This window comes from Macaca fascicularis, chromosome 12, assembly GCF_037993035.2.
Source record: "Macaca fascicularis isolate 582-1 chromosome 12, T2T-MFA8v1.1".
Classification (NCBI taxonomy): domain Eukaryota; kingdom Metazoa; phylum Chordata; class Mammalia; order Primates; family Cercopithecidae; genus Macaca; species Macaca fascicularis.
The window spans coordinates 96,910,724-96,934,504 of NC_088386.1; the positions used below are offsets into that span (position 1 = coordinate 96,910,724).

Genomic DNA, 23,781 nt, shown 5'->3' on the forward strand with positions numbered 1-23,781 from the left:
AGCCCTCAGAAGTGGTTTATGAAGAATATTTGATTATCAAGAATCAGGACCATATGTTGCTTATGTGTAGCTAGGCAATGATAGAAAAGCAATAACTGGACATTTATGGTGTACTTCCGTGTGTTTGGCACTGTGCTGAGCGCTTTGTATGCATTAATCTTCATACGAAATCTGTAAGGTATCTATTATTATTATCCTCATGTAGCATATGAACAGACACACATACAGAAGTTAAATAACTTGCTCAAGATTACATAGCTAATAAGTGGCAGAATCAGGATTCCTAGCCAGGTCTGTCTGGGCTAGAAATCCGACTCTTAACCATGCTGTACTTTGCCCCATGTTGAAGGAACAGGTGGAATGTCAATCTCATGTTCTAACAGCTTATCCTAACCTGGAGCTATGCTAGCAACTATACTATACTGTAACATCAGCTTTTATTGGGCTGTTTTGAAACATTCTACTATGCTAGCTTAGCGTATTTTTATTTTATTATTTTTTTTTATGTTTGTGACAGAGTTTCACTTTTCACTCTCTTCGCCCAGGTTGGAGTGCAATGGCGCCATCTCAGCTCACTGCAACCTCTGCCTCCCTGGTTTAAGCGATTCTCCTGCCTCAGTCTCCTGAGAAGCTGGGATTACAGGGGCACCCACACCATGCCCAGCAAATTTTTGTATTTTTAGTAGAGGTGGGGTTTTACCATGTTGGCCAGGCTGGTCTGGTCTGGAACTCCTGACCTCAGATGATCCAACCACCTTGGCATCCCAAGGTGTTGGGATTATAGGTGTCAGCCACCACTCGTGGCCTATTTTCATTTTCTAAAAGCAGAATTTCCCTGTTCTTTGGTAATATGATATGGGATTTATGGAGTTAACAGCTCTTGCTATTCTTTAGATAATTTAACTGTGGAGATGATATTTTTATTTTTTTCCTGGGTTAAGAATCCTATTGAGACATTTAAAGAGGTGTAATGTATAATGTACCTCTGAAATAACAAACAGGAAATGTGACCTTATTCTTTGTATTTGAAGCTCCACAATGGGAGAAGTAAAGAACAAAGACTTAAGGAGCAACTTGGCACTCAACGTAAGACCACCTTTTTTAAATATTCATTCTTTATAAATGCTTGATAATTTTAGTACAACTGTTGCATTTTTAGAGTTGGCAATTTCCTTTATCTACATAATCTAAGTAAGCTCTCAAAATAAAAACCGGTTAAGCTCTTACGATGGACTCATTGGCATTTCTAGCTGTCTATTGAATTAGCTTATCTAAGTTTGAACACCATCATACTCCGTCAGCTTCGTCATCTTGGCTATATTTTAAGAGATGTGACGTTTATAACTGAAATGGAATGGAGCTCTAACCAGGCCATGTTAAACATTCATCCAACCATGATAATGAACCATGTTAAACCAAATATCTAGCAGCAGGAAGAGGAAAGGTAAATAAGTTCTTGTCTTATAGCCCATTTAATAAATCTGGATATTCTACAGATGATATCCCCCCTTTCCTAACAAAGAAAGAAAACGTGCAATTTAAAGACAGGTCAATTTCAACCCGCATGATCTGTTTTCTCTCTTAAAACATTAGCACTTGATCCCATAGATCATTTTTTAAAAGATTACTTCTTTTTTTTTGTTTGGAGATGGAGTCTTACTCTGTCACCCAGGCTGGAGTGCAGTGGTGCACTCTCGGCTCACTGCAGCCTCCACCTCCTGAGTTCAAGTAATTCTCATGCCTCAGCCTCCTGAGTAGCTGGGATTAAACGCATGCACCACCACACCCAGCTAATTTTTTTTTTTTTTTTTTTTTTTGAGACGGAGTCTGGCTCCGTCGCCCAGGCTGGAGTGCAGTGGCTGGATCTCAGCTCACTGCAAGCTCTGCCTCCCGGGTTTGCGCCATTCTCCTGCCTCAGCCTCCCGAGTAGCTGGGACTACAGGCGCCCGCCACCTCGCCCGGCTGTTTTTTTGTATTTTTTAGTAGAGACGGGGTTTCACTGTGTTCATCAGGATGGTCTCGATCTCCTGACCTCGTGATCTGCCCGTCTCGGCCTCCCAAAGTGCTGGGATTACAGGCTTGAGCCACCGCGCCCGGCCTTTTTTTTTTTTTTTTTTTGAGACACAGTCTCACTCTGTCACTCAGGCTGGCGTGCAGTGGTACGATCTCGGCTCACTGCAGCCTCTGCCTCCTGGGTTCAGGTGATTCTTATGCCTCAGCCTCTGAGTAGCTGGGATTACAGGCTTGCGCCACCACACCCAGATTATTTTTGTGTTTTTAGTAGAGATAGGGTTTCACTCTGTTGCCCAGGCTGGTCTCAAACTTCTGACTTCAGGTGATACACCCGCCTTGGCCTCCCAAAGTACTGGGATTACAGGGATGAGCCACGGCACCCAGCCTAATTTTTGTATTTTTAGCAGAGACAACATTTCACCATGTTGGTCAGGCTGGTCTCAAACTGCTGACCTCAAGTAATCCACCTGCCTTGGCCTCCCAAAGTGCTGGGATTACAGGCGTGAGCCACTGTACCCAGCAAAAGTTTACTTCTTTTGCTTGAGTCCTCCTTGAAGTGAGAGCTGAGACTCTGTCTTACACTGATGAAGCACATGGTTGTGGTTCCGAACTCCAGGAAGCAGGGATTGATGGGCTGCGATGGAGGGCTTCAGTCTTATCCAAGGGGCTTGGAATCTGTCCTGTGTGTGGTGGGACATCGTGAATGTTTTGAGTAGGGCAGTGGCCTAATAGAAGCCCTCTTTGTGTGGCAGTCCCCTTACGGATACGTTATGACTCAGTCTTTGTGCTGTGTGTACCTGAAAACTTATTTTGGCCTGGATTAGTCAGATGGTGTAGCTCACGCCTGTCATTCTCTACCTGATACTGTGCTTTTCAGCAAAAACTACTGAGAAGCTAATTAATTCCTGAAATAACAGCATGTTTCTTAAAACACTGGTGAGGTGATGAGAATTAGTATTCCGAAGGCTGTTTAAAGGGAAAATAGGAGACCTAGTAGATTTGCATAGGAATTAATCCCAATATCCCTGTGATCCTATTAGGAGAGCTGCTTACTTGTTCTTGCTTGGACTTGGTTTATTTGCTAATAAAGAAAAAGGTTTCTGGGCTGGACATGGTAGCTTATGCCTGTAGTCCCAACACTTTGAGAGGTCGAGGTGGGTGGATCACCTGAGGTCAGCAGTTCGAGACCAACCTGGGCAACATGGTGAAACCCCGTCTCTACTAAAAATACAAAAATTATCTGGGCGTGGTGGTGCACGCCTGTAGTCCCAGATACTCGGAAGGCTGAGGCAGGAGAATTGATTGAACCTGGGAGGTGCAGGTTGCAGTGAGCCAAGATCTTGCCACTGCACTCTAGCCTGGGTGACAGAGCAAGACTCTGTCCCCCCCCAAAAGCTTTCTAATAACTTGGACTTAATTTAATAGAGGTTTAAAATGGTCAGCCAGGCATGGTGGCTAACACCTGTAATCCCAACACTTTGGGAGGCCAAGGTGGGTGGATCACGAGGTCAGGAGTTCGAGACCAGCCTGACCAACGTGGTGAAACCCCGTCTCTACTGACAATATAAAAATTAACCAGGTGTGGTGGCACGCACCTGTAATCCCAGCTACTCAGGAGGCTGAGGCAGGAGAATCGCTTCAACCCGGGAGGCAGAGATTGCAGTGAGCCGAGATCGTGCCATTGCACTCCAGCCTGGATGACAGAGCGAGATTCCATCCAAATAAATAATAATAATCAAGCCAAATATTTATATTAATTTGGACTTCCAAATAAATTTCAACTATTCAGCCATCATTGAATTTGATGAGGATGGTGATAACTTCAATTTAGTAAGTTCTTGCTAAATGCCTTAAACTGAGATAGGTATATCACATAGATTATTTTGTGGGTTTTCTTTGTTTTTTCTGTTAATATATAATTGCAAAAATACAAAAAATATAAAGTGAAATTTCCTCTTTCAAGTATCAGAGATAGCTGCTATTAATGTTTGATTTTTATACCTCTAGATTCTTTTATATTTAAGCATATATTAATACATGTGTAAGTATATGTACACAAATAGATATTTTTAAGTACACAGAATCAATATTATACATATTATTTAATAATCCATTTTTCACTTAATATATCCTGTGTATCTTTTTTTAAAATTTATTATTATTATTTTTTGAGACAGAGTCTCGCTCTGTTGCCCAGGTTGGAGTGCAGTGGCACCATTTTGGCTCAAAACTGGTCGTTCATTCACCTCCCTGACCTAATCAAGTCATTTTTTTCTAGCAAATTAGCTTTAGGCTCATCTGCATTTGCCAGGCTCACTGCCCCCGTTGTCACTGTCTTGCCATTGACATTTTATTTTATGATCTCCCAGTATCACTGGACTATGAAAACAGTGCCATCTGTTTTATAGCTAGCAAACACATATAAGCTTTCCCTGCTCTGCACTCTCTAAGGCTGTTCCCTTTAGGTATTGTCAACAGTTTGAGCACATATAGGAAAGCTATCAGTATTGTTGGGTGGTGAGGTTATTAGATTCTCCTATCAAGTTAAAAACTCACCAGCCACCTGTTCCTCACCTAGAGTGAGGTAGGGGAGAGCCTTCTTCACTTGCTGTTTAAGCAACTTTTCCAGATAGCCCCTGGTAGCACTGGGACTTGTGTTTTCTTATGTCACTTTCTTCAATGTGAGGTTGGAACCTCAGGGCCAAGTATAGCTGGGGAAAGAAGAGATAATTGAAGAAAATAGGAAGGGAGAACAGTTGTGATACAAAGAAACTAAGCCAGTGTGGGGGTGGATTTAGCTCTCCTTCAGCTTTGTAAATGATCTCTCTCTCTCATCCCCCAGAAGAACCAGTGAAGACATCCATTCAGGAATCAGAAGCTTTTTTGCCTCAGGTACAGAATAAATGGTCTGATTTGGTATTATATGTACATAGCTGTGGAGAACCCTGACTTCTTTAAAAATATCTGTCCATTAAGAATTCTTTGAGACAATGGGAGGCTGAGAGTGGTGTTCTGTGAACTTCCATACAAGGGAACTCTGAATAACAAAGAGAAAGTTGTTAAAGGGAGGATTGCATTAGTGAACTTTGGAATGCAGGGAAGTTCCAAAGTAGCACCCCTTGTCTCGACTCAGTGACTGCTGAACATGTAAGTCAGAAGTGATACTTCCCTGAACTTTGACTTGTTCTGGCTTTTTATTAGGTTGACACTTCTTTGTAAGCAGAAGCAATAGAAGGGCTCCCTTTGTACTTGGGAAGATACCACTTATATAACTTCAGGTTACTGTGGAGACAAATGACTCATGTTTTCTCTGTTTTTCAAATTATCTTTATTCCACAAAGCCAATAAAGAGACTGGGATTTTCATTAAAATTAAATAAAAATAAAATAATTTGTCTTGAGCACATTACACTAATAGAGGAAAAATTTGATATTAATGGGAAACATTTGCCATAATGGGAAACTTCAGGCTGTGTCTGTTGAGTGATTCACCTGTCAAAGGAAATCCAAAAGAAGAGATGGTATATGAGTGGAACCTTATAGAAAGAGAGCAATATCCAGAGTCTTTAGCAATTCTTGCCTTCCTTTCCAGAGCATACCTGAAGAGAGATACAAGATGAAGAGCAAGCCCCTAGGAATCTGCCTGATAATCGATTGCATTGGCAATGAGACAGGTAGGTGTGGAAGCTGCAGATTAACCGGTGCCCTCAGATTGAGATCATGGCACAGGCAAGCTGTATTCATTAGAGTGATCAGCACCAGTTGCCATGACAAACCAGTTCAATAATCTGTGCTTCAGGCTGGGTGTGGTTGCTCATGCCTGGAATTCCAGCATTTTGTGAGGCTGAGATGGGAGGATCGCTTGAGCCCAGTTAAAAATTAGCTAGTGTGGCCGGGCGCGGTGGCTCACGCCTGTAATCCCAGCACTTTGGGAGGCCGAGGCGGGCGGATCACAAGGTCAGGAGATCGAGACCATTCTGGCTAACACGGTGAAACCCTGTCTCTACTAAAAAAAAAATACAAAAAATTAGCCGGGTGTGGTGGTGGGCACCTGTAGTCCCAGCTACTCGGGAGGCTGAGGCGGGAGAATGGCGTGAACCCGGGAGGCAGAGCTTGCAGTGAGCCCAGACTGCGCCACTGCACTCCAGCCTGGGTGACAGAGCGAGACTCCATCTCCAAAAAAAAAAAAAAAAAAAAAATTAGCTAGTGTGGACCAGGCACGGTGGCTCACACTTGTAATCCCAGCACTTTGGGAGGTGGACGTGGGTGGATCATGAGGTCAGGAGTTCAAGACCAGCCTGGCCAAAATGGTGAAACTCCGTCTCTACTAAAAATACAAAAATTAGCTGAGCATGGTGGCGCACGCCTGTAGTCCCAGCTACTTGGGAGGCTGAGACAGAAGAATTGTTTGAACCTGGGAAGCAGAGGTTGCAGTGAGCCGAGATTGCACCACTGCACTCCATCGTGGGTGACAGAGTGAGATTCTGTCTTAAAAAAAAAAAAAAAACGTTAGCTGGTGTGGTGGTGCACACTTGTAGTCCCAGCTACACAGGAGGCTGAAGCAGGAGGATCACTTGAACCTAAGGAAGTCAAGGCTGCAGTGAGCCAGGATTGTGCCACAGCACTCCAGCATGAGTGATAGAGCAAGACCCTGTCTCAAAAAAAGAAAAAATGAATATGTGGTTCAACATAACGGAGACTTGTTTCTCATTCATGTTACAGGCTAGTGTGGATCGGGCCGGGGGGGTCTTTGTTCATGTGGCCATTCAGTGGCTCCATCATCTTCTGAGGTCTTTGGTTTTCTGCAGAGTCCTTTGTATCTGGCTAGCAGATAAGGGAAGAGAGAATGTGTGGAAGATCTTATAAGAGATTTTAGGGACCAGGCCTAAAAGTGATAATATGCATCATTTTTACCTCATTAGATTGGTCAGAACTCAGTCATGTGGCTCCATCTAACTGTAGTAGACATGGAGAAATTAGTCTAGCTGCGTGTCAGGAGGAAAATGAAATGGATTTGGGGAACACGTAACAGTGTCTCTGACACAAAGACATCATTTACGGTAGTTGGTGAGCTTCAGTCTTGCCTTTTCATTTGGATGCTATAGCAGGGAGGAGTCCTGGAACCCAGAGGGACATTAATATTAATGGAAGGCATTCTGGCTTCACATACTATCTAACACATGCCCCATCATTTCACCTAGATAGATGACAAAAACTTTCCTGGGAACATTAAAGACATGATAAATGTGAGCTCACTTACAGAGCTTTGGATATTTTCTGAGCAATGTGTCAGTTCTGCTATCCTTTGCTTTGGTTGTTGGCCTCAGTCTCTTCTATCTGTGAGTCACCATTGCTTTTGCTCAGTTGTTGTTGGATGTCTGACTCAAACTGAATCACTGGTACTGCATCAAAAGAGAATGAGAAGAGCATAGATAAGTGGAATGACTTTCTGTTTAATTATTTAGCTCTTCCTTAAGAGGATCGATCATTATATTTCCAGTTTTAGAGCTTCTCAACATTCTCTTAAAATGAGTCAGAACTATCTTTTAGGCTCACTTAAAATGTTACCATGGGGAGTTTTATAGGAAGAGAGGTTAAGAGAAGGTCAAATATAAGACTAAATTTTCCAGGATTTCAGATGTGATCCTGCTTGGTCATGTCCTATTTTTGGTTAGATGTGAGAAAGATAAGTGTCTTCTGCTTTTTAGCCATTAGTACCCATATAAGAATGAGAAAATATTTTCTTAATGAGTCACTTCCTGTTTTAAGAGATTATGTAATTGTCCTGTACTTCTGGTTTTGGTCAGTGTTATTTCATTCATCAGCAGATGTTGTACATATATCTGTTGTACGAAGAGAATCATAAAAAAAAAAAAAGCCATGACCTGCTGTGAATTGAAAAACCAAGTTTTTTGGCTAAAACTCAATGTCTGTGCTTGCTTCTGTTGCTGGGTTGTGGGCCTCTTGTGGGCAGGGGCTGAATGTATATTCGTATTTTTCTGCATTATAGGAGCATGATCAGAGTTGAGAAATGGAATATGACAGTGTGGGTTTGAATCATGGCTATGCCATGTTCTGGCTTGTGACCTTGGGCAATGTCCCTGGCCTCTTTATTTTTTTTTATTTTTTATTTTTTTCTTTCTTGAGAGAGAGTCTCACTCTTTTTGCCCACACTGAAGTGCAGTGATGTGATCTTGGCTCACTGCAACCTCTTCCTCCTGGGTTCAAGCAATTCTCCTGCCTCAGCCTCCTGAATACATCCCTCCCGGGATTACAGGCGTGTGCCACCATGCCCAGCTTCTAATTTTTTTTTTAATTTAAATTTTATTTTTATTTTTCCTGTAATGCTGAGTTCTCGGCCTCCTTAAGTCCCAGTTTTTCTTTTGTAAAGTGGGTTAATAATGGACCTACCTCACAGGGAGGTTGGGCAGATGAATGAGTTCATACTTGGAAAGGGCTTAGAATAGTGCCTGGCACAGTATGAGCCTGTACTAGATGCCAACTTGCATTATTTCCTCATTTGCTTGTTTAATTCTAGCCATAAACCACCTAAGCAAGAGCTCACCATGGCTCTTTGCACTTGGTACATAGAATCTGATCTCAGACAAGTGAGAGACCAGGGCACTGAGGCCTGCTCTAGGCCCAAGGGGATGCATGAGTGGGATACATCCCCGTAGGCTGTGGTGCACTGGAATGGAGGCCATAACCTGAGAGGGGACAACTTCTTGGATAAACACTCAAGTGGAAAGCTGAGCACAACACTCCTACCAGTCACAGTCTGAATGGGCTTGGCAAAGGAGAATCTAAGTACAAAGTACAGTAGGGCAGAGACCTGATAAGAGAGAAAGATGGAAGAGGACTGTAGAATTGGAGGCAGAGCCTGGGGCATCATGCTTTTGGCTGCAGGTATGAGTAGGTATTGGTGTTGACTGCATTAGTACATCTGTTTCCTGCCCCATGGCTGCTGATGTGTCTGTATATGAGCTCCAAGAATCCGAATGGCAACTCTAGACAGCAGGTCCCTCCTGGTCGGACGTAGTCCTTTAAAGTTCAACATCTTGGTGGTATATTGCTGGACAAGAGTAGGCCTAGGCCATTAGAGGGTACCCTGGATGCTCAGTGCTGCCTTTCCCCCTGAGAATCAGGGTGATTTGACTCAAGCCTTCCCTGCCTCTGGGAACAAAATCAATAATTGGGCTTGAGGCCTCTTATAAACTCCCCTGGGCTCAGGTGGCTAATTAGCAGGTAAGAAACAAGGCAGCACACTTTTATTCTTCTTGTGCTATGGTTTTCATCAGCTGCGAGGTCACGAATCCACTTACATGCACAGACTCAGAGCAGCAGGAGAACATTAATTATTATGAAGTGGAAAGGCACAGTCTCCTCTCCTCACATCATCTCTCTAGGCCTCCAGCTCTTCATTTTCCTCCTCCCCTCCTGGTGATTTGTCACTGAAGATTCTAGGCCCAGAATCCTGCCTTGGTTGAAAATGGTTGTTATTAGTGCAGCACCCTTCATCTCTTTTCATCTAATCTGCAGTTAGGGGGCTTCATCTAGAGTAATTATGTGGATTTCTTCTGTCTAGTTAACTTTGCCACCTGGTTAACATTGAACACTTGGGAGGAGTGCAGGAGTCCTACAAGCGGGTAAGGTAATTGCCAGCTGAAATAAGGGCTCTGAAAGAAACAAACAGGAACATGATAGGACTAACCTGGGCATAGCTGTGCTCAGAGTACATAATTTATTAAAAATCTACTACGTGCCAGGTATTATGCTAATTGTTTTACATGGATTCGTGCTTAATCCTCATAAATACCATAATATAGGTGCTGTTCTCTCCATTAAATTTTTTTTTGTTCTACTTAGAACTAATTTACTAGGAATATTCTTTCTGTGTTCTCTTCTTTTCTTTTCTTTTTTTTTGAGACGGAGTCTTGCTCTGTTGTCAGACTAGAGTTCAGTGGTGCAGTCTCGGCTCACTGCAACCTCTCCTTCCCAAGTTCAAGCGATTCTCCTGCCTCAGCCTCCCGAGTAGCTGGTATTACAGGCATGTGCCACCACGCCCAGCTAATTTTTCTTTTTTCTTTTTTTTAAATTTATTTTTAAGACGGAGTTTCATTCATGTTGCCCAGGCTGGAGTGCAGTGGCGCGATCTCAGCTCACCGCAACTGCCGCCTCCCAGATTCAAGCGATTCTCCTGCCTCAGCCTCCTGAGTAGCTGGGATTACAGGCTTATGCCACCATGCCCGGCTAATTTCGTATTTTTAGTAGAGACGAGGTTTCACCATGTTGGCCAGGCTGGTCTCGATCTCCTGACCTCGTGATCCGCCCACCTCAGCTTCCCAAAGTGCTGGGATTACAGGCGTGAGCCACCGCTCCCGGCCTATTCTCTCTCTTTTCAAGGTGAGGAAGCTAAGCAGTGAACTACACTCCTACCTTCTCTAGTACTGATTGAGCTGGGATCAAAAGCTGGACTCCAAAGCCTATGCTTTTAATTACTTTGCCTCAATATAATTTCCATGAAGGTGGGGGAGTTTATCCATCCCTCTTACTATGGGTCTCCAGTACCTGGAACAATCCCTGGTACCTAGGTGTTCAATAAATATTTGTTGGGTGAATGAATGAAGGAATAAGCTCTCCCAGTGTCAGTGTGTTTATAAAAGCCAATCCTTTTTATCTTTAGAGTTTAGCAGACTCTCTTCTACCTGTCTTCACTTCTGTCCTCAAAAAACCAGACTTTTATCCAGAGAGCATGCACGTCTCCCAAGTATTTATAGCTTTATTTCTTTGTCCAGTAAATGTTTGTTGAGGGCCTACTATGTGCAAAGCACCATGCTTGGCCCTGTGTGAAGCAAATATTAAGGCAATGAGGTGGAATCCGTTCTCAGAGCTGTGTTGTGCATGAAATAAGGTTATTCTTTGGTAGTTCATTCTTGAGAAGAATCCTTATGGAGTTCAGTAACCTCTTCTTGAGGCAGAAGTAAATGCTTAGGGATTTGGGGGCTAATTATCTCAGTTTGGTAGAATTGAAAAATAAGTCTTTGGTGTTGTGTCATCTGTGTCAGTGATAGCAAAGCTGGATCTGTGCTAGGCCCTGGTGGGTCATCTTTAAACACTGGACTTTTTAATTCTGTTGGGAATATAGAAGCAAACGTCTCACATCTCTGACAGATGGGCTTTACGGCTTGGCCTGAAGCTCTGGTTGTTTTTAAGTCCCCTGAATAAAAATAAAAGACGATGTTTGCAAATTTTAAGAGGAAGTTTTTTTTGTTTTTGTTTTTGTTTTGAGACAGAGTCTCGCTCTGTTGCCCAGGCTGCAGGAGTGCAATGGCGTTATCTTGGCTCATTGTAACCTGTCTTCCGGGTTCAAGCGATTCTCCACCTCAGCCTCATGAGTAGTTGGGATTACAGGTACCCGCCATCATGCCCGGCTAACTTTTGTATTTTTGTAGAGACAGGGTTCACCATGTTGGACAGGCTGGTCTTGAACTCCTGACCTCAGGTGATCCACCCGCCTCGGCCTCCCAAAGTGCTGGGATTACAGGGATGAGCCATCGCACCTGGCCAAGAGGAAGTATTTTTTTTTTCTACCCTGTTCTTTCTGAAAAGCTTGAACATTTTTCTGTACTTTCCTTTTCTTTTTTGAGACAGGGTCTTGCTCTATCACCCAGAATGGAGCACAGTGAAACAATCACGGCTCACTGCGGCCTTAACCTCGCAGGCTCAAGCGATCCTCTCACCTCACCCTCCCAAGTAGCTGGAACTACACACAGGCACCACCACAGCCATCTAATTTTTAAAATATTCTGTAGAGACAGGGTTTCACTATATTGTCCAGACTGGTCTCAAACTTCTGGGCTCGAGCAATCCTGCCACTTCAGCCTCCTGAGTCCCTAGTACTACAGGCACATGCTAACATGTCTGGCTAACTTATTTTTGTTTTTTGTAGAGACAGGGTTTTTTGCTGTATTGCCCAGGGCGGTCTTGAACTCCTGACTTCAAGTGATCTTCGTGCCTTGGCCTCCCAAATCACGGGATTATGGTCATGAGCCACCACGTAATCTTTGTTTTATGTGCATTTATAAGCTTTGCTTCCCCAACAAGATTATAAGCTCTTTGATTTAAGTACATCATGTATTTGATATGTATTCTCTTGTCCAAGTATTTCTGTAGGCGATAAGGGGAACTTTGTAAAACAAGAGTTTTCTGGTCAAGTAAATTTGAGAAGTGCTGCCTAATCTCTTCCCCCTCAGATATTTGCAATGCATATTGACCTATTAAAGGCTCTGAGAATTCTTCCTGCGAATAAACCTATTTTAGCCTTGTCCACCTTACATTTCCCAAACACATTTGACCTCAGAACTCCCTTTTTCACTAAGAATGTTTTGCCCATCTTATGTTTTGCCCATGTGCTCTATAGCAATTAACACTGGGCTTATTAAAGGTACACAGTAAGTGATTGTAAATTAACCGGTGAAGCATTCCCTCATTCTCGTTTATTTTATACATTTATTTAATGAAGCCCTTTTCATAGAAATTGTCAAGATAAATGCACCCTCATTTAGATCAAAACAAATTCTAAATTAATGAAGTCATGACATTTTACTGTATTTTGGTTTTTTTGGTTTATCTGTGAAGTCCTCAAACCTGTGAGTAGTGCTGACCCTGGCCTTGAATGAACAGCCCTGTACTAACTGCAAGGCCAGAAGAACCCCCACCCTTCCCCTCTCTACCTCCCCCATCTCATTTCAAGAAGTTCTAAAGAACCGTTGGAATTTTTGGAGATCAGACTGGGTTGGGTGTGGGTTTTCCAGGGTGGGTTCTAGAAGGAGAAGTGGGACTTCTGTAGTTTGTTGAAGTTTTATTTTCCAAACCCAGCCCCCAAGTTTTTCTTCCTCTATTTATGTGCAAGGACAAAACAGTTACTGTTCTGCCTACATAGGACTTGGACTTTGTCCGCTCTGAGCCCATTTTAGTTCAGAATATAGAGACCTCCCTCCAGGTCCTAAGAGAGAGATTCCATGAGAGATGTGCAACACCATAAGATTGGTGATTTGTACTTTGAAATGGCTTCCTTTGTTTCCTTTAAAGTCAATATCTTATATCTGAATAAACACAGTTTGCAAAGCATCTTTACAGAAATCTCACTGGATCCTCACGGTCACCTTTTTCACCTTTTTTTTGAGACAGTCTCACTCTTTCACCCAGGCTGGAGTGCAGTGGGGCGATCTTGGCTCCTCCACTTTCTGGGCTCAAGTGATCCTCCTCAGCCTCCCAAGTAGCTGGGACCACAGATGCGTGCCACCATGCCTGGCCAATTTTTGTATTTTTGGTAGAGATGGGGTTTCGCCATGTTGCCCAGGCTGGTCTTGAACTCTGTAGCTCAAGTGATCCACCCGCCTTGCCTCCCAAAGTGCTGGGACTACAGGTATGAACCACCGTACCCTGCCCTCACAGTCACCTTTTGAAGAACCTCCTGCTCAAGAGTTCCTCCTGCCTCAGCCTCCTGAGTAGCTGTGATGACTACAGGCATGCACTACCATGCCTGGCTAATTTTTTATTTTTTGTAGAGATGGGATTTCCCTGTGACTCCTAGGGTGGTCTCAAACTCCTGAGCTCAAGCCATCCTCCCACCTTGGCCTCCCAAAGTGCTGGGATTATACGTGTGAGCCACTGCACCTGGCCAAGCATTCATTTTAATCCTGTTTTATAGATGAATAAACTGGGGCTGACTCAAACTGACTCAGTCACACTGTCATTACCTTTTTGATCCTGTACATTAGACTGGGCTGTGTGCATGTTCTTGCTGGCTCAATAAAGTTGCAAGTGCCAGCTAACAACCCTTCCCACTCCACCTCACCATCTCATAGAGGAAAATTGTGACATTAATGGGAAATGTCAGTGGTGATGTCTTCAGGCTGGGCCTATGGAGTGACTGCCTTGCCACACATTTAAGCAATGCTCTGTCTTGTCTGAGGCTCAGACCTGCTGTTCTTTTTGGCATTTGGGACCTGCATGGTTTTTGGCTTCACCTCCAGCTTTAGCTATTTTTCTTCTGTTCTTTTAGGTAAGGATTTTCTGCCCCAGACCTCAGATTCCCATTCCCTTCCTAGCTTGTCTGCTGTTGTAGCCCAGTCCTCTTCCAAGACCATGCAAGATTCAGACCCTAGTAAGAGGAGATGGAGGAACTAGGACTTAAACCCACATCTTGTGATTGCAAGGCTGGTTCCTCTTTTGCCCTGCACCACGCGACTGTCTGCTGACGGTCATGTGACAGGGGCTTCCCCAGCCAGAACCTCCAGGGAGCACAAATAAAGGAAAGAGCTGGAAGGCACAGTATAGCATTTGTTCTGTCCAAGCGTCACATATCAGCATGGGAAGGGAGAACGAGGTGAAGCTTTCTTTCAAGGACTTTGATAAGGAAGGACATTTATCAGTGAAGAGAGGTTTTGAGGGAAGTGAACCAATCTTGAGATAAGTAAACAAAAGAGCTTTGAGTCTGGTGTTTCCCTGTTTGCTTCTGCCCCCTGGGGGAACAAATACTCTATGATTAGAGACGTGTAAGTCCTTTGGAATAGAATAGCAGTGATGGAACTGGAGTCCTATTCCAGGTTCTCTCCTTGTTCAGCCTGGATTCAGTACTGGGTATTGAAACTCGCCTGCACCCTCAGAGGAGATGACTAGGGGACAGTGCGTCCAGGCCTCTTCTACCACACAGTTTCCTTTTTTTATAAAGCGCATACACATTTAAAATTTAATGATACTCCCAAATTGCTCTTCAAAAAGGCTGTACAAAATTACAGTCCTGATAACAGCTGCCCAGAGATCCTGTGAAGGCATTTACCCTCATTATTATTATTATTATTATTATTATTAGAGACGGAGTCCTGCTCTGTCGCCCAGGGTGGAGTACAGTGGCGCAGTGTTCGCTCACTGCAACCTCTGCCTCCCGGGTTCAAGCGATTCTCCTGTCTCAGCCTCCCAAGTAGCTGGGATTACAGGTGAGCACCACCACGCCTGACTAATTTTTGTATTTTTAGTAGAGACAGGGTTTCACCATGTTGACGAGACTGGTCTCGAGCTCCTGACCTCAGGTGATCTGCCCGCCTTGGCCTCCCAAAGTGCTAGGATTACAGGCGTGAGCCACTGGGCCTGGCTGCCCTCACTGTTTAATGGGTTATTTGCAACCTGTGAATCATGTCTCCTATTTCCTTGTTAATGATGCTGATTGATTATAGACTTAGAAATATCAGCACTTCCTTTGTATCTCTTCATTATTACATGATACAATAATTCATTTTCTTTTTTTTTTTGGGACAGAGTCTCACTCTGTTGCCCAGGCTGGAGTGTAGTGTTGCAATGTTGTCTCACTGCAACCTCCACCTCCCGGGTTCAAGTGATTCTCCTGCCTCAGCCTCCTGAGTAGCTAGGACTACAGGGGCGTGCCACTACACCTGACTAATTTTTGTATTTTTAGTAGAGACGGGGTTTCGCCATTTTGGCCAGGCTGGGCTTGAACTCCTGACCTCAGGTGATCTGCCCGCCTCAGCCTCCCAAAGTGCTGGGATTACAGGTGTGAGCCACTGAGCCCAGCCAATGATTCATTGTTTAATCCTTAGTTGTGGGCCAAGCAAAGGAGAAAAGTAAGAAGCCTTTTCCTTTTACTGATAGGAAAGGTCAAAGGACTTACCTAGTGAATTATTTACCTAAAAATGTATACAAATCACTCCAAAATTTAGTGGCAAAAACAACAGTACTAATTTAATTATATCTTCACCTGTGGGTGAGGAATGTAGGAGCAGCTTAGCTGGGCTGTTCTGGCCCAGAGTCTAGTGAAGTTGTGGTCAGTTGTCAGCTGGGTCATCTGAATGCTTGATTGGGATTGGAGGATCCACTTCTAAGGTGGTCACTCACATGACTGGGAAGTTGGTGCTAGCTGTTGGCGGGAAGCCTGTTCTTCATGTGGGCCTCTCTGAGGGACTGCCTGAGTACTTTCATGATGTGGTGGTGGGCTTCCCCCAGAGTGAGCCACTCAGAAGAGAGAAAGATTGTGAGGTCTGGACTTCAGTAAGAAGGTCGTTGAAGAAAGAAAGGTTTTGTCCTCCCCTTGGTTTGATTGGACTAGAGTGGGCTCAGTCTGTGCCTGTGGCTGGCATCAGGCAGGAACAGTGGTATAGCAGGGTATAGACCATATTTAGGGACCTAAAGTCACGTCTTTCATGATTCAGATGGTTCCTGTTCCAACTGCCCAGGACTTGAGCCTGTCAAAATATGACACAAAAGCAGAAGCTTTTCATAATGGAGATTAGACCATGGCTAGGATTCCTACCCAGTCCTCTTGAGCTCTCCTCACTCCAGTGTTGTTTTACATGTTTGTTTTGTGTTTTCCCCAGAGCTTCTTCAAGACACCTTCACTTCCCTGGGCTATGAAGTCCAGAAATTCTTGCATCTCAGTGTGAATGGTATATCCCAGATTCTTGGCCAATTTGCCTGTATGCCTGAGCACCAAGACTACGATAGCTTTGTATGTGTCCTGGTGAGCCGAGGAGGCTCGCAGAGCTTGTATGGTGTGGATCAGACTCACTCAGGACTCCCCCTGCATCACATCAGGAGGATGTTCATGGGAGATTCATGCCCTTATCTAGCAGGGAAGCCAAAGGTGTTTTTTATTCAGAACTATGTAGTGTCAGAGGGCCAGCTGGAGGACAGCAGCCTCTTGGAGGTGGATGGGCCAGCAATGAAGAATGTGGAATTCAAGGCTCAGCAGCGAGGGCTGAGCACAGTTCACCGAGAAGCTGACTTCTTCTGGAGCCTGTGCACTGCGGATGTGTCCCTGCTGGAGCGGTCCTGCAGCTCACCGTCCCTGTACCTGCAGTGCCTCTCCCAGAAACTGAGACAAGAAAGGTGAGCCCCCAGGAGGTGGTCAGTTCTGGACCACCTGCTTATTTTCGTGCCACAGGATAGGAATTACCACTGTGCCACGTTTGCTGCCCTTCTCTTCTGGGAGGAAAAGAGATTTTCCCTCCTGCTTTGGGGTTGCCGTAGGACTACAGTATAGACCCGGCACGACTTTTTTTTTTTTTTTTTTTGAGAGGGAGTCTGGCTCTGTCACCCAGGCTGGAGTGCAGTGGCCGGATCTCAGCTCACTGCAAGCTCCGCCTCCCGGGTTTACGCCATTCTCCTGCCTCAGCCTCCCGAGTAGCTGGGACTGCAGGCGCCCGCCACCTCGCCCAGCTAGTTTTTTTTTGTATTTTTTAGTAGAGATGGGGTTTCACCGTGTTAGCCAGGATGGTCTTGATCTCCTGACCTCGTGATCCGCCCGTCTCGGCCTCCCAAAGTGCTGGGATTACAGGCTTGAGCCACCGCGCCCGGCCAGCCCGGCACGATTTATAAATACTTTGTAGTTAGTTAGTTTGTAGTTTGAATACTTTTCTTCAAAATTAAGAAATTTTCAGCCTGGGCAACAAAATGAGAACTTACTCTATAAAAAAATTAAAAATTAGTTGGGTGCAGTGGTGTGCGCTTGTAGTCCCAACTGCTTGGGAGGCTAAGGTAGGAGGATCGCTTGAGCCCAGGAGTTTGAGGCTGCAGTGAGCCGTGATTGCACTACTGTACTGCAGCCTTGGAGTACAGTATTGGAGACCTTGTCTCCAATAAATACATAAATACATACAAATAACAAATTTTTATTTTTTTATTTTTTTTGAGATGGAGTCTTGCTGTTTGCCCAGGCTGGAGTGCAGCGGGACAATCTTGGCTCACTGCAATGTCCGCCTCCCAGGTTCAAGCAGTTCTCCTGCCTCACCCTCCCAAGTAGCTGGGATTACGGGCGTGTGCCACCACGCCCTGGCTAATTTTTGTAATTTTAGTAGAGACTGGGTTTCACCATGTTGACCAGGCCAGTCTTGAACTCCTGACCTCAGGTGTTCTGCCTGCCTCGGCATCCCAAGGCATCCCAAGGGGCTAGGATTACAAGCGTGAGCCACTGTGCCTGGCCACAAATTTTTATTTTTAATTTTTTTTTTTTGAGACAGAGTTGCACTCTTGTTACCCAGGCTGGAGTGCAGTGGCATGATCTTGGCTCACTGCAACCTCCACCTCCTGAGTTCCAGTGATTCTCCTGCCTCAGCCTCCCGAGTAGCTGGGATTACAGGCGCCTGCCATCACATCCGGCTAATTTTTGTATTTTTAGTAGAGACAGGGTTTTCATCATGTTGGCCAGGCTGGTCTGGAACTCCTGGCCTCAAGTGATCCACGCACCTCGGCCTCCCAAAGTGCTGAGATTACAGGCATGAGCCACCACACCTGGCCACCTTCCAGATCTTTTTTTATTTGATACCCACACAGTCATATAGAAGTATATCTTTTTTGTTTGTTTTTTGAGGTGAAGTCTTGCTCTGTTGCCCAGGCTGGAGTGCAGTGGCACATCTCGGCTTACTGCAACCTCCACCTCCTGGGTTCAAGCAATTCTTCTGCCTCAGCTTCCTGAATAGCTGGGACTACAGGCGCGCACCACCACGCTCTGCTAATTTTTGTATTTTTAATAGAGACGGGGTTTCACCATGTTGACCAGGCTGGTCTTGAACTCCTGACCGCAAGTGATCCTCCTGCCTCGGCCTCCAAAAGTGCTAGGATTACAGACGTGAGCCACCGCACCCAGCCCAGAAGTATGTTTGTAAGCCCAGATGGAATCATCATCTATTATTTATTTATTTTTAATTAAAAAAATTTTAATACAGTTCAAATCAGCATGTCTGGCTCATTTCAGCTCCTTTACTGCTAAAGCAGGGGACAAGGGCTGCTTCAGTTTCTTTGCCTTCTCTTTCTCTGACGGTATCTGCTGCATCGAACTTGAAAGTTCACATTATCCTTATTTTTCTTGATCTTGACAGATTTGTCATCTTTTCACCTGGCTGTGAGCAGAAAGTCTTTGATTTCCTTAAGTTTTCAAGGCCTGGCGATGAGGCACACAGGGAGAGGGCAAGGACCCACATCCCTCTAGCCCGTGTATCGCCCGAAAGACACTCACAGCCTGCCACCACTTTATAACCTGCTTTTAGTTTGTTTAACACTAGATCAAAAACATTTTTGTATGTCAGTAGTCACATTTCTATAGCATCAGTTTAATGTGTGCACGACAGCCCATAATATGGCCATAGCTTAATTTACTTGATCAGTCTTTAGTTGTTGCATAGTGTTTGCTTTCATACAAAGTAAGAAACATCCTTGCAGCTTAGTATTTGTTCTTATCCTTAATTGTTTTCTAGGGGGACAATTCCCAGAAGTGGAATTACTGAGTCAAAGAACATGCATTTTTCAAGCCTTGGATGCATCTTACTAGATGTCCTATAGGATGGTCATATCAGCTTTATAGGAGAGTAGCTGTGTCCCTGAATTCTCCCTGACACTGCATGCTCTTATATTTCCCCAAGTTTTGACAATTTGATAGGTGAAAAGTGATATCTGACTGTTCAGATCTGGAAGGCTTTGTTATGTAAACATTTTTTTAAATGTTTATTGGCAAGAATACTTTTCTAAGAGAAGCATCAGTGTCCTGGTTTCTGTTTAAGCTGAATGAAGCCACAATGTACCTCAAGTATAAGATTAACTGGCCTTTTTCAGTTGCACCCTAATTAACGATTTAGAATGATGTTTCTGAGCCACCTGTCAAAATGCATTTTGGGCTGTACCTCTGCATACCCCAGCAATAAATCTCATGGCCTTCTTTACCTGGCCTCCTTAGTGGTGGCCCAGCAGGAAGCGGGGGTTAGAGCAGGAGCCACTCAGCCTTCCAAGATAGATACTCCATGGGCCAGTGGTATTACTGGCCTTTTGAGCCCATCCCTGTTTGCATAGGTGATCCACGTGGGTTATCATCTGGCTGGTATGTTCCCAGAGTGAAACTCAGCAGCCCCTTGAGGGAGGGCATGGTGGCCACTAAGCCAGAGTGCTGCAAGTTAGTTTGGATCATTTGCTAAGCAGCTTGTGGTGCATTTAGAAGGGAACAGTTTCAAATAACTTTCACATCTGTTGGCTCATTTCGCCCTAAGGACAATCTGTCTTCTCTTTGATATTTGCATGGCATTAAATTTTGCCTTTCTTGTTTTCTCCAGAAAACGCCCACTCCTGGATCTCCACATTGAACTCAATGGCCACATGTATGATTGGAACAGCAGAGTTCCTGCCAAGGAGAAATATTATGTCTGGCTGCAGCACACTCTGAGGAAGAAACTTATCCTCTCCTACACATAAGAAACCAAAAGGCCATGCCTGGCTCATGCCTGTAATCCCAGCACTTTGGGAGGCCAAAGAGGGCAGATCACTTCAGGTCAGGAGTTTGAGACCAGCCTGGCCAACATGGTAAACGCTAATAAAAATACAAAAATTAGCCGGATGTGGGGGTGGGTACCTGTGTTCCCAGTTACCTGGGAGGCTGAGGCAGGAGGATCTTTTGAACCCAGGAGTTCAGGGTCATAGCATGCTATGATTGTGCCTACAAATAACCACCACATAGCAACCTGGGCAATATAGCAAGACCCCATCTCTTAAAAGAAAAAAATGGGACAGGAACTATCTTAGTCCATGTATTAGTCATGTTTCTCTAGAGAGACAGAACTAATAGGATAGATGTATATATAAAGGGGAGTTTATTAAGGAGTATCGACTCACGTGATCACAAGGTTAGGTCCCGCAATAGACCATCTGCAAGCAAGGGAGCCAATTCAAGTCCCAAAGCTAAAGAACTTGGAGTCTGATGTTTGAGGGCAGGAAGCATTCAGCATGAGAGAAAGATGGAGGCCAGAAGACTACACCAGTCTGATCTTTCCGTGTTTTGCTTGCTTTTATTCTGGCAGTGCTGACAGCTAATTAGATGGTGCCCACCCAGATTGAGGATGGTCTGCCTTTCCCAGTCCACTGACTATATATTTTTTTTTTTTTGAGATGGAGTCGCGCTCTGTTGCCCAGGCTGGAGTGCAGTGGCGCGATCTCGGCTCACTGCAAGCTCCGCCTCCCGGGTTCACGCCATTCTCCTGCCTCAGCCTCCCGAGTAGCTGGGACTATAGGCGCCCGCCACCGCGCCCAGTTAATTTTTTGTGCTTTTTAGTAGAGACAGGGTTTCACCATGTTAGCCAGGATGGTCTCGATCTCCTGACTTTGTGATCCGCCCGCCTTGGCCTCAAATGACTCAAATGTTAATCTCCTTTGGCAGCACCCTCACAGATGTACCCAGGAACAGTACTTTGCATCCTTCTATTCAATCAAGTTGATACTCAGTATTAACCATCACAGTCCATTTGGGCAACTATACCAAATTACCATAGACCAGGTGACTTAAACAGTAGTTATTTCTCACAGTTCGGAGGCTGAAATCCAGCATCTAGGTGGCAGCATATCTGGTGTCTGGTAAGGCATGCTTTCAAATCTTACCAGATGTCAGTCTTTTCATGTGCTCACATGGTAGAAAAAGAGGATGCAAGCTCTCATGTGTATCTTCTTTAAGGGCATGAATCCCATTCATGAGGGCTCTACCCTCATGACCTAATTACCTCCCAAAGGCCCCACCTTCTGATACTGTCACACTGGGGATACTGTCTCCCCTTTGAATTCTGTGGGGGATACAAACATTCAGTTTGTAACAATAGCCTTATGATTTAGAGGTTACTTGTTCATTCACCTAGACCTCAAATTGCATTTTACAGCTAATCAAGTATATCTTTCTCTGATTTGATAGTGTGACCTAAAAGGGGACCATTGTTTGAAATATCACTGGAGTTGCATTATTATTATTATTATTGAGACAGAGTTTCATTCTGCTGCCCAGGCTGGAGTGCAGTGGCATGATCTTGGCTCATTGCAACCTCTGCCTTCTGGGTTCAAGCGATTCTCCTGCCTCAGCCTCCCGAGTAGTTGGGATTATAGGTGCCTGCCACCACACCCGGCTAATTTTTATATTTTTAGTAGAGACAGGGTTTCACCATGTTGGCCAGGGTGGTCTTGAACTTCTGACCTCAGGTGATCCACCAGCCTTGGCCTCCCAAAGTGGTGGAGTGGCTCAACTGCATGTGGCCTATTATTATTTTTTACATTTTTAAAAATTGCTGAACAGGGGTACCTCTGGGCAGTGTGCCAGAATGCCACTTTTTAAATAATTATTTTATGATTTATTTATTTTTCTAGAAGTTAGTTTTAACTGATGTGTATCTGTATGTCTATTTGTGTATATTTTGTCACAATCATGTGACAGAGGCTGAAAAGTGTGGAAGAGACAGTTTTCAGGAACAACAAGCAATTATTCCTACTTTCCAAGTTATTTTGACGCCATGGTGGCTCACACCTGTGATCTGAGTACTTTGGGAGGCTGAGGTGGACGGATCACTTGAGCCCAGGAGTTCGAGACCAGCCTAGGCAACATAGCAAGACTCCATCTCTACAAAAAAAATACAAAATTTAACTGGGCATGGTGGTGTGTTCCTGTAGTCCCAGCTACTTGGGAGGCTGAAGTGGGAGGATCCCCTGAGCCCAGAGAGGTCAAGGTTGTGGTGAGCTATGATCACACCACTGCACTTCAGCATGGGAGACAGTGAAACCCTGTCTCAGAAAAAATAAATAAATAAAACCACCAGCACCACAAACAACAACAAAAAGTTATTTTGCACTGGTTTTGAGCACAGGACTCCTGCGGTGTCTTTGCATTTAATATTGTATAGGGATGCCAGTGGGAAGTGATGTGTATGCTTGGCCTCATGGACTAAAACCCCGTGTTAATTATGACAGAAGGAAAGTGTGTGAGAAGGACCTTAACTACCTAGCAGCTCTAGCTGCCATCTTGAACCGTGAAGATAAGGGCCACACTTAGGGGTAGCTGGGTGGTGAGCAGCAAGAAGCCTTGTTGGATGAGGGCATGAAGGAGCAGAATCACTGTGGAATCACTGTGCCACCCCTAATTACCTACCTCTGGACTTTTATGTGCAGGAAAAAAATTGAGAGTTTATATTTATCTCAACCTAGTTAATACAACTAATGCATTCTTATGTGATTAAAATGTTTGGAGGCCAGGCGCGGTGGCTCACGCCTGTAATCCCAGCACTTTGGGAGTCCGAGGCCAGTGGATCACAAGGTCAGGAGATCGAGACCATCCTGGCTAACATGGTGAAACCCCCTCTCTACTAAAAATGCAAAAAATTAGCCGGGCGTTGTGGCGGGCGCCTGTAGCCCCAGCTACTCGGGAGGCCAAGGCAGAAGAATGGCATTGTAGTGAGGTGGAACTTGTAGTGAGCTGTGATCTTGCCACTGTACTCCAGCCTGGGCGACAGTGCGAAACTCTCAAAAAACATAAAAAATAAATAAAATGTTTGGAATGTTGGCTTCATCCCTGGGATGCAAGACTGGTTGAACGTATACAAATCAAGAAACATTAATCACATAAACAGAACTAAAGACAAAAACCACATGATTATCTCAATAGATGCAGAAAAGGCCTTCAATAAAATTCAACATTCTTCATGTTAAAAACTCTCAATAAACTAGGTATTGATGGAAAATATATCAAAATAATAAGAACCATTTATGACAAACCCACAGCCAATATCATACTGAATGGGCAAAAGCTGGAAGAATTTCCCTTGAAAACTGGCACAGGACAAGGATGACCTCTCTCCTATTTAACATAGTATTAAAAAGTTCTGGCCAGGGCAATCAGGCAAGAGAAAGAAAGAAAGGGTATTCAAATAGGAAGAGAGGAAGTAAAACTATCTGTTTGCAGATGACA

At 44.4% G+C, this 23,781-nt stretch overlaps 1 protein-coding gene and 1 pseudogene across 20 annotated transcripts in view; one reads left to right on the top strand and one right to left on the bottom strand.

Moving 5' to 3' along the window:
- The window catches only part of CFLAR (CASP8 and FADD like apoptosis regulator), a 49,725-nt gene extending 27,068 nt beyond the window's left edge, over positions 1-22,657 (top strand). For 5 of the 20 annotated variants that reach the window (XR_012421363.1, XR_012421364.1, XR_012421365.1 and 2 more), the window contains 6 exons: positions 1,032-1,086; positions 4,856-4,905; positions 5,605-5,686; positions 16,406-16,916; positions 18,560-18,679; positions 20,126-20,397. Coding sequence is in view for 11 of the 20 variants with exons in the window: in XM_005573901.5 (XP_005573958.3) it covers positions 1,032-1,086; positions 4,856-4,905; positions 5,605-5,686; positions 16,406-16,916; positions 20,126-20,264 (837 nt within the window). In the remaining 9 variants the exon portion in view is untranslated. Of the gene's footprint in view, positions 1-1,031; positions 1,087-4,855; positions 4,906-5,604; positions 5,687-10,119; positions 10,416-11,961; positions 12,323-16,405; positions 16,917-18,559; positions 18,680-20,125 lie in introns of those variants that run through there. The other 15 variants (XM_005573902.5, XM_045368370.3, XM_005573900.5 and 12 more) reach the window with 6 other exon arrangements.
- On the bottom strand, positions 18,772-18,959 carry LOC135966597 (large ribosomal subunit protein eL38 pseudogene; annotated as a pseudogene).
- Positions 22,658-23,781: the final 1,124 nt, after the last annotated feature.